General features: G+C 45.5%; 1 protein-coding gene across 10 annotated transcripts in view; it reads left to right on the forward strand.

Annotated features, from left to right (window-relative positions):
• Window positions 1–11,874, forward strand: part of LOC110489366 (protein 4.1-like) — a 115,901-nt gene extending 104,027 nt beyond the window's left edge. For 9 of the 10 annotated variants that reach the window (XM_036970783.1, XM_036970790.1, XM_036970785.1 and 6 more), the window contains 5 exons: window positions 2,327–2,455; window positions 4,251–4,364; window positions 4,936–5,016; window positions 5,751–5,876; window positions 9,864–11,874. In XM_036970783.1, the coding sequence (XP_036826678.1) occupies window positions 2,327–2,455; window positions 4,251–4,364; window positions 4,936–5,016; window positions 5,751–5,849 (423 nt within the window). In that variant the 3' untranslated portion in view covers window positions 5,850–5,876; window positions 9,864–11,874. The remainder of the gene's footprint in view (window positions 1–2,326; window positions 2,456–4,250; window positions 4,365–4,935; window positions 5,017–5,750; window positions 5,877–9,863) is intronic. The other variant, XM_036970787.1, reaches the window with a different exon arrangement.
• The last annotated feature ends 1,265 nt before the right edge of the window (window positions 11,875–13,139 follow it).

A 13,139-nucleotide genomic window follows, 5' to 3' on the forward strand; every position in this document is an offset into this window, starting at 1 on the left:
GTCACATGGTATGAACAGGGGATAGTCACAGAGAACGAATCAAATCAATGTATTTATAAAGCCCTTCGTACATCAGCTGATGTCTCAAAGTGCTGTACAGAAACCCAGCCTAAAACCCCAAACAGCAAGCAATGCAGGTGTAGAAGCACAGTGGCTAGGAAAAACTCCCTAGAAAGGCCAGAACCTAGGAAGAAACCTAGAGAGGAACCAGGCTATGTGGGGGTGGCCAGTCCTCTTCTGGCTGTGCCGGGTGGAGATTATAACAGAGCATGGCCAAGAAGTTCAAATGTTCATAAATGACCAGCATGGTCAAATAATAATAATCACAGGCAGAACAGTTGAAACTGGAGCAGCAGCACGGCCAGGTGGACTGGGGACAGCAAGGAGTCATCATGTCAGGTAGTCCTGAGGCATGGTCCTAGGGCTCAGGTCCTCCGAGAGAGAGAAAGAAAGAGAGAATTAGAGAGAGCATACTTAAATTCACACAGGACACCGGATAGGACAGGAGAAGTACTCCAGATATAACAAACTGACCCTAGCCCCCCGACACATAAACTACTGCAGCATAAACACTGGAGGCTGAGACAGGAGGGGTCAGGAGACACTGTAGCCCCATCCGATGACACCCCCGGACAGGGCCAAACAGGAAGGATATAACCCCACCCACTTTGCCAAAGCACAGCCCCCACACCACTAGAGGGATATCTTACCATCCTGAGACAAGGCCGAGTATAGCCCACAAAGATCTCCGCCACGGTACAACCCAAGGGGGGGCGCCAACCCAGGCAGGATGACCTGATGATCACATCAGTAACTCAACCCACTCAAGTGACGCACCCCTCCTAGGGACGGTATGAAAGAGCCCTAGTAAGCCAGTGACTCAGCCCCTGTAATAGGGTTAGAGGCAGAGAATCCCAGTGGAAAGAGGGGAACCGGCCAGGCAGAGACAGCAAGGGCGGTTCGTTGCTCCAGAGCCTTTCCGTTCACCTTCACACTCCTGGGCCAGACTACACTCAATCATATGACCCACTGAAGAGATTAGTTTTCAGTAAAGACTTCAAGGTTGAGACCGAATTTGCGTCTCTCACATGGGTAGGCAGACCATTCCATAAAAATGGAGCTCTATAGGAGAAAGCCCAGCCTCCAGCTGTTTGCTTAGAAATTCTAGGGACATTTAGGAGGCCTGCGTCTTGTGACCGTAGTGTACGTGTAGGTATGTACGGCAGGACCAAATCAGAGAGATGGGTAGGAGCAAGCCCATGTAATGCTTTGTAGGTTAGCAGTAAAATCTTGAAATCAGCCCTTGCCTTGACAGGAAGCCAGTGTAGGGAGGCTAGCACTGGAGTAATATGATCAAATTTTTTGGTTCTAGTCAGGATTCTAGCAGCCGTATTTAGCACTAACTGAAGTTTATTTAGTGCTTTATCCAGGTAGCCGGAAAGTAGAGCATTGCAGTAGTCCAACCTAGAAGTGACAAAAGCGTGGATTAATTTTTCTGCATAATTTTTGGACAGAAAGTTTCTGATTTTTGCAATGTTACGTAGATGGAAGTAAGCTGTCCTTGAAACAGTCTTGATATGTTCTTCAAAAGAGAGATCAGGGTCCAAAGTAACGCAGAGGTCCTTCACAGTTTTATTTGAGACGACTGTACAACCATTAAGATTAATGAACAGGGGACATTCACATGGTGTGAACAGGGGATAGTCACAGAGAACGAACAGGGGATAGTCACATGGTATGAACAGGGGATAGTCACAGGGAGCGAACAGGGGACATTCACATGGTGTGAACAGGGGATAGTCACAGAGAACGAACAAGGGATAGTCACAGAGAATGAACAGGGGATAGTCACAGAGAGCGAACAGGGGACATTCACATGGTGTGAACAGGGGATAGTCACAGAGAACGAACAAGGGATAGTCACAGAGAATGAACAGGGGATAGTCACAGAGAATGAACAGGGGATAGTCACAGAGAACGAACAGGGGATAGTCACAGAGAATGAACAGGGGATAGTCACAGAGAATGAACAGGGGATAGTCACATGGTATGAACAGGGGATAGTCACAGAGAACGAACAGGGGATAGTCACATGTTGTGGACAGGGGACTATGGGTCATAGGTCATCGTGGGTCATGACAGGTCTGTGCTAGATGGGTTGGGAGAGAATACTGTATGTGGAGAAACGTGTATGAATGATGTATATAGTATTCTGTCATACTACAGAAGGTTCTGATAAATCTAGTATGTAGTTAGAGAGGGTGGTTGGGAAGTGAGGATACGACAAACTCAATATTCACCGTGTGTATTCCCCCTCTCCTCACAGCCTAACGTGGTGAAAACACAGACAATCACCATCTCCGACGTGTCTAACTCCCTGCGAGGAGACGTCTCTAACAAGGAGGTCCCCATCGTGCACACTGAGACCAAGACCATTACCTACGAGTCAGCGCAGGTGAGCGGGATCAATATTTATTAAATAAATCCCTTTATTAACCCAATGAGTTTGTTTTAACAGTGAACTGGGTCGTATTCATCAGGATACCCAACTGGGATTTTTTTTTTTTAAACATCTTGCAACGTAAAATTAAAGACAAGCATTTCTTATTGGACAATTGCTGGTAGTCCCTCCCTGTTTCATTGTGTTTTCTTCCTTTTGGTGCCTAATGAACTTGATCCTGTTGTCTTTCTCACAGCCGGTAGACAATGTACAGTCGTGGCCAAAAGTTTTGAGGATGACACAAATATTAATTTTCACAAAGTCTGCTGCCTCAGTTTGTATGATGGCAATTTGCATATACTCCAGAATGTTATGAAGAGTGATCAGATGAATTACAATTAATTGCAAAGTCCCTCTTTGCCATACAAATGAACTGAATCCCCCCCCAAATATTTCCACTGCATTTCAGCCCTGCCACAAAAGGACCAACTGACATCATGTCAGTGATTCTCTCGTTAACACAGGTGTGAGTGTTGACAAGGACAAGGCTGGAGTTCGATTGAGTTCGAATAACAGACTGGAAGCTTCAAAAGGAGGGTGGTGCTTGGAATCATTGTTCGTCCTCTGTCAACCATGGTTACCTGCAAGGAAACACATGCCGTCATCATTGCTTTGCGCAAAAAGGGCTTCACAGGCAAGGATATTGCGGCCAGTAAGATTGCACCTTAATCAACCATTTATTGGATCATCAAGAACTTCAAGGAGAGCGGTTCAATTGTTGTGAAGAAGGCTTCAGGGCGCCCAAGAAAATCCAGCAAGTGCCAGGACCGTCTCCTAAAGTTGATTCAGTTGCGGTATCGGGGCACCACCAGTACAGAGCTTGCTCAGGAATGGCAGCAGGCAGGTGTGAGTGCATCTGCACGCACAGTGAGGCGAAGACTTTTGGAGGATGGCCTGGTGTCAAGAAGGGCAGCAAAGAAGCCACTTCTCTCCAGGAAAAACATCAGGGACAGACTGATATTTGGCAAAAGGTACAGGGATTGGACTGCTGAGGACTGGGGTGAAGTCATTTTCTCTGATGAATCCCCTTTCTGATTGTTTGGGGCATCCGGAAAAAAGCTTGTCCGGAGAAGACAAGGTGAGCGCTACCATCAGTCCTGTGTCATGCCAACAGTAAAGCATCCTGAGACCATTCATGGGTGGAGTTGCTTCTCAGCCAAGGGAGTGAGCTCACTCACAATTTTGCCTAAGAACACAGCCATGAATAAAGAATGGTACCAACACATCCTCCGAGAGCAACTTCTTCCAACCATCCAGGAACAGTTTGGTGACGAACAATGCCTTTTCCAGCATGACGGAACACCTTGCCATAAGGAAAAAGTGATAACTAAGTGGCTCGGGAATAAAACATTGATATTTTGGGTCCATGGCCAGGAAACTCCCCAGACCTTAATCCCATTGAGAACTTGTGGTCAATCCTCAAGAGGCAGGTGGACAAACAAACAAATTCTGACAAACTCCAAGCAATGATTATGCAAGAATGGGGTGCCATCAGTCAGGATGTGGCCCAGAAGTTAATTGACAGCATGCCAGGGCGGATTGCAGAGGTCTTGAAAAAGAAGGGTCAACACTGTAAATATTGACTCTTTGCATCAACTTCATGTAGTTGTCAATAAAAGCCTTTGACACTGAAGGAAATGCTTGTAATTATACTTCAGTATTAAAAGACACTGAAGCAGCAAAACTCAAAAGTTTTGGCCACGACTGTAGTCCTAAATGAACCTCTTTTCTCCCCCTTGTGTTAACATAGTGTCTCCTTCAGCCCGTAGACAGCCAGGCAGAAAGGGACACTGGAGTGCTGCTGAGTGCCCAGACCATCACCTCAGAGACAGTCAGTACAACCACCACCACTCAAATCACCAAGGTACGTCCGTCCTGGGCTTCCTGACCTAGGATCACTTTTGCCTTTGTAGATGTTTTCCATTAACATTTTAGTCTTGTAGCACATGGAGGGTACCTAAAATGTTCTGCTTCGTGGCCCACCAATCGAGATGTCTTTTGAGTGGCGACCCACCATAAGGGTTGAGCAGTGAACAAACATACACAGATCAAAGAATAAGTACAAATTTGATAATACCCTCTTCTGCCTCAAAGCTTCTCTCTCTCTCTCTCTCTCTCTCTCTCTCTCTCTCTCTCTCTCTCTCTCTCTCTCTCTCTCTCTCTCTCTCTCTCTCTCTCTCTCTCTCTCTCTCTCTCTCTCTCTCTCTCTCTCTCTCTCTCTCTCTCTCTCTCTATTCAGTATCTCTATTCAGTATCTCTGACAGTATGTTGTCAGGTCAAAGCGGCTCTCTCTCTCTATATATATATGCAGTATCTCTCTAACAGAATGTTGTCAGGTCAAAGCTGATCTCTTTCTACCCCTGGCGCTTGATATTTCTGATCCCCCACATTTTTGTATTTTTTTTTATTTAAAACTCTTTCTCTTTCACTTTGAGACGGTGAAAGGAGGCATCTCAGAGACTCGCATTGAGAAGAGGATTGTGATAACTGGAGACACAGAGATTGATCACGACAAGGTGGGGGACAGATTTCTACTTCTCTCCACCGGCCCTGTGCTCGCTGGCTGTGTGTGTGTTCTGTTAGAGACCACTTCAGTGGAGTAACAATACACCCTACCTCACCCTACCTGAGTCCTCTGTGTAATAAAATCAGAGAATTAGAGCTATTACACAGAATCTATGCAGAATCTACCCTACCTCACCCTACCTCACCCTACCTCACCCTACCTGACCCTACCTCACCCTACCTGAGTCCTCTGTGTAATAAAATCATAGAATTAGAGCTATTACACAGAATCTATGCAGAATCTACCCTACCTCACCCTACCTCACCCTACCTCACCCTACCTCACCCTACCTCACCCTACCTGAGTCCTCTGTGTAATAAAATCAAAAGATAAAAGAGCTTGTTTTGTTGCTGTGATGTGAACTGAACACAGTCTTGTCCGAATGTAGTATCCCTTTTAGTGTTTCCTTGGGTGATGAATGTTTCCAACTCAGTGGTCGTGTGGGTTTCAGCGACTCTATTTGCTTGTGTTTAATAATGATGTCTTTAATGTATGTATAGCCTTTTTATTAGTGCCATCAATCTCCATATTGAACCTTCCCCTGTGTGTGTGTGTGTGTGTGTGTGTGTGTGTGTGTGTGTGTGTGTGTGTGTGTGTGTGTGGGTGTGTGTGTGTGTGTGTGTGTGTGTGTGTGTGTGTGTGTGTGTGTGTGTGTGTGTGTGTGTGTGTATTCCCTCTTCTCAGGCTCTGGCCCAGGCTATCAAGGAGGCGAAGGAGCAGCACCCGGACATGTCTGTGACCAAAGTGGTGGTGCACCAGGAAACAGAGATCACCCCCGATTAACCCCAGGCTCACCTTTCCTATGACCAGGTCAGTGGTAACCCTAACCCACAGTGAGAGAGAGAGACACTCAGAGAGACAGAGAGAGACACTCAGAGAGAGAGAGACCTGGGCCCTGACAGTAAATCTCAGTAAGACCAAAATAATGGTGTTCCAAAAAGGTCCAGTCACCAGGACCACAAATACAATTTCCATCTAGACACTGTTGCCCTAGAGCACACAAAAAACTATACATACCTTGGCCTAAACATCAGCGCCACAGGTAACTTCCACAAAGCTGTGAACGATCTGAGAGACAAGGCAAGAAGGGCATTCTATGCCATCAAAAGGAACATAAATTTCAACATACCAATTAGGATCTGGCTAAAAATACTTGAATCAGTTACAGAACCCATTGCCCTTTATGGTTGTGAGGTCTGGGGTCCGCTCACCAACCAAGACTTCACAAAATGGGACAAACACCAAATTGAGACTCTGCACGCAGAATTCTGCAAAAATATCCTCCGTGTACAACGTAGAACACCAAATAATGCATGCAGAGCAGAATTAGGCCGATACCCACTAATTATCAAAATCCAGAAAAGAGCCGTTAAATTCTACAACCACCTAAAAGGAAGCGATTCCCAAACCTTCCATAACAAAGCCATCACCTACAGAGAAATGAACCTGGAAAAGAGTCCCCTAAGCAAGCTGGTCCTGGGGCTCTGTTCACAAACACAAACAGACCCTACAGAGCCCCAGGACAGCAGCACAATTAGACCCAAGCAAATCATGAGAAAACAAAAAGATAATTACTTGACACATTGGAAAGAATTAACAAAAAAACAGAGCAAACTAGAATGCTATTTGGCCCTAAACAGAGAGTACACAGTGGCAGAATACCTGACCACTGTGACTGACCCAAACTTAAGGAATGCTTTGACTATGTACAGACTCAGTGAGCATAGCCTTGCTATTGAGAAAGGCCGCCGTAGGCAGACATGGCTCTCAAGAGAAGACAGGCTATGTGCTCACTGCCCACAAAACGAGGTGGAAACTGAGCTGCACTTCCTAACCTCCTGCCAAATGTATGACCATACTAGAGACACATATTTCCCTCAGACTACACAGATCCACAAAGAATTCGAAAACAAATCCAATTTTGATAAACTCCCATATCTACTGGGTGAAATTCCACAGTGTGACATCACAGCAGCAAGATTTGTGACCTGTTGCCACGAGAAAAGGGCAACCAGTGAAGAACACACACCATTGTAAATACAACCCATATTTATGCTTATTTATTTTATCTTGTGTCCTTTAACCATTTGTACATTGTTAAAACACTGTATATATATATAATATGACATTTGTAATGTCTTTATTGTTTTGAAACTTCTGTATGTGTAATGTTTACTGTTCATTTGTATTGTTTATTTCACTTTATATATTCACTTTATATATATTATCTACCTCACTTGCTTTGGCAATGTTAACACATGTTTCCCATGCCAATAAAGCCCTTGAATTGAACTGAATTGAGATCAACCCCCCACCTCTGTCTTAACATTACCGTCAGGACCATGATGAAGGCTATTACACTGCTTTTCTTTAGGCTCCCGCAGAGACTAAACAATGTAATCAAAGCACTGACATGCCACTGACAAGGGACACGCATACTTATATTATCAGTTATTGTCCTTGCAATTTCATTATCGGCCGTTAAACTGCGTTGATTTAGTTATAACAGTTTACTCAGTCAGGCCCATTCCTACATGAAACAGGAAATCTCAGCATGAGGTCTTTAAACAGTGGTGTCCATGTGGCTTTATATGAAACAGGACATCTCAGCATGATGTCTTTAAACAGTGGTGTCCATGTGGCTTTAATTATAGCCCTGTATGTTTGTGTTGAATTAAAGCCCTCAGGCTCAGGTTTTCGTCCTAAATGGAACACTATTCCCTATACAGTGCCCTACCTTTGACCAAGTTCTAGGTCAAACATAGTTCACTTTGTAGGGAATAGGGTTCCAGCTGCCAGGGTGGTATGTATACACACAGTGCCTCCCACCCCTTTCCTCTCAGACAGGGGGGAGACGAGGGGGAGAGAGTGCCCTCCCAGTAGGTTCATGGAGCTCTGTGTTTATGGAGCTCTGTGTTCATGGAGCTCTGTGTTTATGGAGCCCTGTGTTCATGGAGCCCTGTGTTCATGGAGCTCTGTGTTCATGGGGCCCTGTGTTCATGGAGCCCTGTGTTCATGGAGCCCTGTGTTCATGGAGCCCTGTGTTCATGGAGCCCTGTGTTCATGGAGCCCTGTGTTCATGGAGCCCTGTGTTTATGGAGCTCTGTGTTCATGGAGCTCTGTGTTTATGGAGCCCTGTGTTCATGGAGCCCTGTGTTCATGGAGCTCTGTGTTCATGGGGCCCTGTGTTCATGGAGCCCTGTGTTCATGGAGCCCTGTGTTCATGGAGCCCTGTGTTCATGGAGCTCTGTGTTCATGGAGCCCTGTGTTTATGGAGCTCTGTGTTCATGGAGCCCTGTGTTCATAGAGCCCTGTGTTCATGGAGCCCTGTGTTCATGGAGCTCTGTGTTCATGGAGCCCTGTGTTCATGGAGCCCTGTGTTCATGGAGCTCTGCTCTGTTTACCTTGGACATCATCAACCTAACAGTGTTTACATCAGTGGAGCCTGAGAACACCCTTAACAATCACACTCCCTCCCTCTCCGCTTCACCCACCCTACCCTACCTCACCCTACCTCACCACACCCTACCTCACCCTACCTCACCCTACCCTACCTCACCCTACCTCACCACACCCTACCTCACCACACCCTACCTCACCCTACCTCACCACACCCTACCTCACCCCACCCTACGATACCTCACCCCATCCTACCTCACCCCACCCTACCGCACCTCACTCTACCTCACCCCACCCTACCTCACCCCACCCTACCTTACCCCACCCTGCCTCACCCCACCCTACCTTATCCCACCCTGCCTCACCCCACCCCACCTTACCCCACCCCACCTCACCCTACCCCACCCCACCCTGCCTCAACCCACCCCTACCTAACCTCACCCTACCCCACCCCACCCTACCTCAACCCACCCTACCTCACCCCACCCTACCTAACCTCACCCTACCTCACCCTACCCTACCCCACCCCACCCTACCTCAACCCACCCTACCCCACCCCACCCTACCTAACCTCACCCTACCCTACCTCAACCCACCCTACCTCACCCCACCCTACCTAACCTCACCCTACCCTATCCCACCCTACCCCAACCCACCCTACCCCACCCCACCCTACCTAACCTCACCCTACCCTACCCCACCCCACCCTACCTAACCTCACCCTACCCTAGCCCACCCCACCCTACCCTACCTCACCCCACCCTACCTAACCTCACCCTACCCTACCTCACCCCACCCTACCTCACCCTACCTAACCTCACCCTACCCTAGCCCACCTCACCCTACCCTACCTCACCCCACCCTGCCTCAACCCATCCCTACCTAACCTCACCCTACCCCACCCCACCCTACCTCACCCTACCCTACCTCACCCCACCCTACCTAACCTCACCCTACCCTATCCCACCCTATCTCAACCCACCCTACCTCACCCTACCCCACCCCACCCTACCTCAACCCACCCTATCTCACCCCACCCTACCTAACCTCACCCTACCCTACCCTACCTCACCCCACCCTACCTAACCTCACCCTACCCTACCTAACCTCACCCTACCCGACCCTACCCCACCCCACCCTACCTAACCTCACCCTACCCTACCCCACCCCACCCTACCTAACCTTACCCTACCCTACCCGACCCCACCCTACCTCAACCTACCCTACCTCACCCTACCCTATGAAACATGTTCATCTTTGTGACAACATTGGTGTAGTTCTACTCTCAACTTTTTGTTTTCTGCTCTTGTACTTTTTATCTTAAGTGTTTTGAATCAGGGGAATGTTGAGGTAATGTTACTGAAGTTGTGTCTCTCTCTCTGTCCACTGTCTGTCAAGCTGGGGGCCAAAACTACCACGGCGCCTGAGGAAGGTGAACTCACACACATCCCCCGCCCGCCCTGACCTTCTCAGCTTGTTTCACCGCCATTCCTGCTTGTTTACCTCAGAGACCCCCCCACCCCCACCTTGGGAACAGACACCAGACACACACACCACACCAGACTGGACCGGTCCAACCTGCCAGAAAGAACAAGCTTCACTTTTCAACTATGAACTTTGAACCTCCCAACCAATGGAGTTCAACTGAAGGAAAAGGGAACAAACAGAACTCTCCAAAAAAACTCCCAGAATTCCCTAGGACTACCCACAATCCCTCTCTCTCTCTCTCTTTCACTCTCTTCCACTCCACTGCCAAATCCCAAACAACCAAACTGGATTTTTGTAAACAATAAAAAATTTGAAATAAAATATTATAATTTTTTTCCTCTTTCTCCAATTTGTCTGGAGATTTTAACAAGAATTTTCAAAGGACATTTGGTCTTTAAATTGTGTAGAGATTGCAGGGACTTTGTTGATATTTTTCTAAGACTTTTCTTATTGCCGTAATTGGAAGTCAACTTTGAAGGGACTTTTATTCTGAAGTGGGATGATAGCAAGGGATTTTGGGTGATCCCTCTTCAAATCAAACTTTTACAACCAAGTTTGGTTTCATCTCTTGTACAGTACAAAAAGTTATATTTTCCCTCTCAATGTGAAAAGTATTTTTTAAATTTAAGTGTTGAAAATATTTTATTTCATCCAAACTTTTTGAGGGGCCCTATTTAAGTCTTTGTCGTCTTTTGAAGATATGACTTCATTATCTATTCGTCTGGAGGATTTTCACATATTTTTTGACTGTTTTAGGTTGTCTTTGTTGTTGTAGTTACACTGGGGGGGGGGGGGGGAAGGGGCTTCATCAGGACTGAAGGGAGAGAAGCAGTGTATTGACATCACATTTATTATATTATTGACATCCTCTTTTATTTCTGTGTATTCATGCATCATTTTAGATCACCCTGACTTTACAGGTTTGTAGTTAGATGTTTTCACACAGCATTCCAATCACCAGCTACATAACAGTCATTAATTTAAACCGGGCATGGCAGAGCAGTAGAGGCAACTTTACAATGTCCTGCATTAATTTACCTGTATTTCTACTTGTCTACCAAAGGGGGCAGTGTTTACTCATTTAGAGAGATGGACCACTACGCAGAAGAAGTCAGTTGGAGAACACTTCATGCTAAAGGCCAAATTTTTTTAATTGGGGTTGATTCGAGAATCAATGTTAAAGGCCCAATGCTGTCAAAAATGTGATTTTTCTGTGTTTTATATTTCCACTCTATGAGGTTGGAATACTACTGTGAAATTGTGAAAATTATGAAAATGCCCTTTTAGTGTTTGAGCCGTTTGAACAGCCCAACTGAAATTTCAACCTGTTTTGGTGGGATGGAGTTTTGGCTTCATCAGTCAGTTAATTAGAGTTCCAAACCTCTCTGCCAATAACAACTCGTTTCCATTTTCCTCCTCCCAACTCAGGCCACGCCCAGACAGCCCTAGCAAAAATTATTGTTTGAGAATTTGCTCTTTGCTAAGAAGCTATTTTTGTTGATTTTTTTTTACCATTTTAATTAAAAAACAATCACAGTAAGGTATTGTTACCCAGAAAGTATGTGATATTGAGATAAACATATATATTTTTTAAAGAGCTTAAAAAGTAAACAGAAAGTCTCAATTGGGGATTTTGGGAACACATTCCCTCTGGGAGCCTCTTTGGTGTTCTCCTTTTAGAAGACTACTAGTTACATCAGCACAAAATGAAGTTATTGTTATCCTTATCTGTTTACTCCCATGCCTTTTATCTGTGAAGAATACAAATTTAATTGATCCTCCTGTGACGTACACACTGTCCCTTTAAGAAACAACCCAATATGTAAGCAAAGAGTACGGTACACATAGTTTTTAAATGTTTTGGTCTAGTTTAAAAACATGATGTTGTTTTAGGACACATAATATTACAATGTTCAATATCCAATGTGTTGTAGTTCTTTCAGTGTGTTGTTTATTCACCTTCCTCTTCCTCTTCTTCTTCATTGTGGCACTCTCTTTTCTACATTGGTGAAGGATGGAGTCTAGGAAGAACCAGCCTATACATCTAAAGTTCATGTTTATTTTGTCATAGTGATATATATCTGTCTCTCTCTCTCCTTCTGTCTCTCTCTCTCCTTCTGTCTCTCTCTCTCCTTCTGTCTCTCTCTCTCCTTCTGTCTCTCTCCCTCTGTCTCTCTCTCTCTCCCTCTGTCTCTCTCTCTCTCACTCTGTCTCTCTCTCTCTCCCTCTGTCTCTCTCTCTCTCCCTCTGTCTCTCTCTCTCTCTCTCTCCCTCTGTCTCTCTCTCTCTCTCTCTCTGTTTCCCTCACTGTTAGAGATAATATGTAATAAAACAGCATCACTAAATAAACACAAATGTAGACACACCTTATTTGGAACACCGCTTGATATGTTGTTCTGTGACAGGTTCTATGTCCAATTTCTCTATTTTCTTGTCTCATGAGGAAATTATAATTTCTCAGCTATTTTCATCACTGTGAAATGGATCAAAATAATTTTATCATCAATCATACAGACAATACCCGATAATGACAAACCGAAAACAGGTTTTTAGACATAAAAAAAAACTGAAATACCTCATTTACCTTATTCAGACCCTTTCCTATGAGACTGAAAATTGAGTTCAGGTGCATCCTGTTTCCATTGATCATCCTTGAGATGTTTCTGGAACTTGATTCAAGGAAACCTCTGGTAAATTAAATTGATTGGACATGATTTGGAAAGGCACACACCTGTCTATATAAGGTCCCACAATTGACAGTGCATGTCAAAACCAAGTATGAATTGTGTGTAGAGCTCCGAGACAGGATTGGGTCGAGGCACAGATCTGGGGAAGGGTACCAAAAAAATTTGTGCAGCATCGAAGGTCCACAAGAACACGGTGTCCTCAATCATTCTTAAATGGAAGAAGTTTGGAACCAGCAAGACTATTCCTAGAGCTGAGCAATCGGGGTAGAAGGGCCTTGGTCAGGAAGGTGACCAAGAACCCAAAGGTCACTTTAACAGAGCTCTAGAGTTCCTCTGTGGAGATGGGAGAACCTTACAGAAGGACAACCATCTCTGCAGCACTCCACAAATCAGGCCTTAATGGTGGCCAGACAGAAGCCACTCCTCAGTAAAAGGCACCTGACAGCCACTTTGAGTTTGCCAAAAGGCACCTAAAGACTCTCAGACCATGAGAAACAGC

This window comes from Oncorhynchus mykiss, chromosome 32 (assembly GCF_013265735.2).
Source record: "Oncorhynchus mykiss isolate Arlee chromosome 32, USDA_OmykA_1.1, whole genome shotgun sequence".
NCBI classification, from domain to species: Eukaryota; Metazoa; Chordata; class Actinopteri; order Salmoniformes; family Salmonidae; genus Oncorhynchus; species Oncorhynchus mykiss.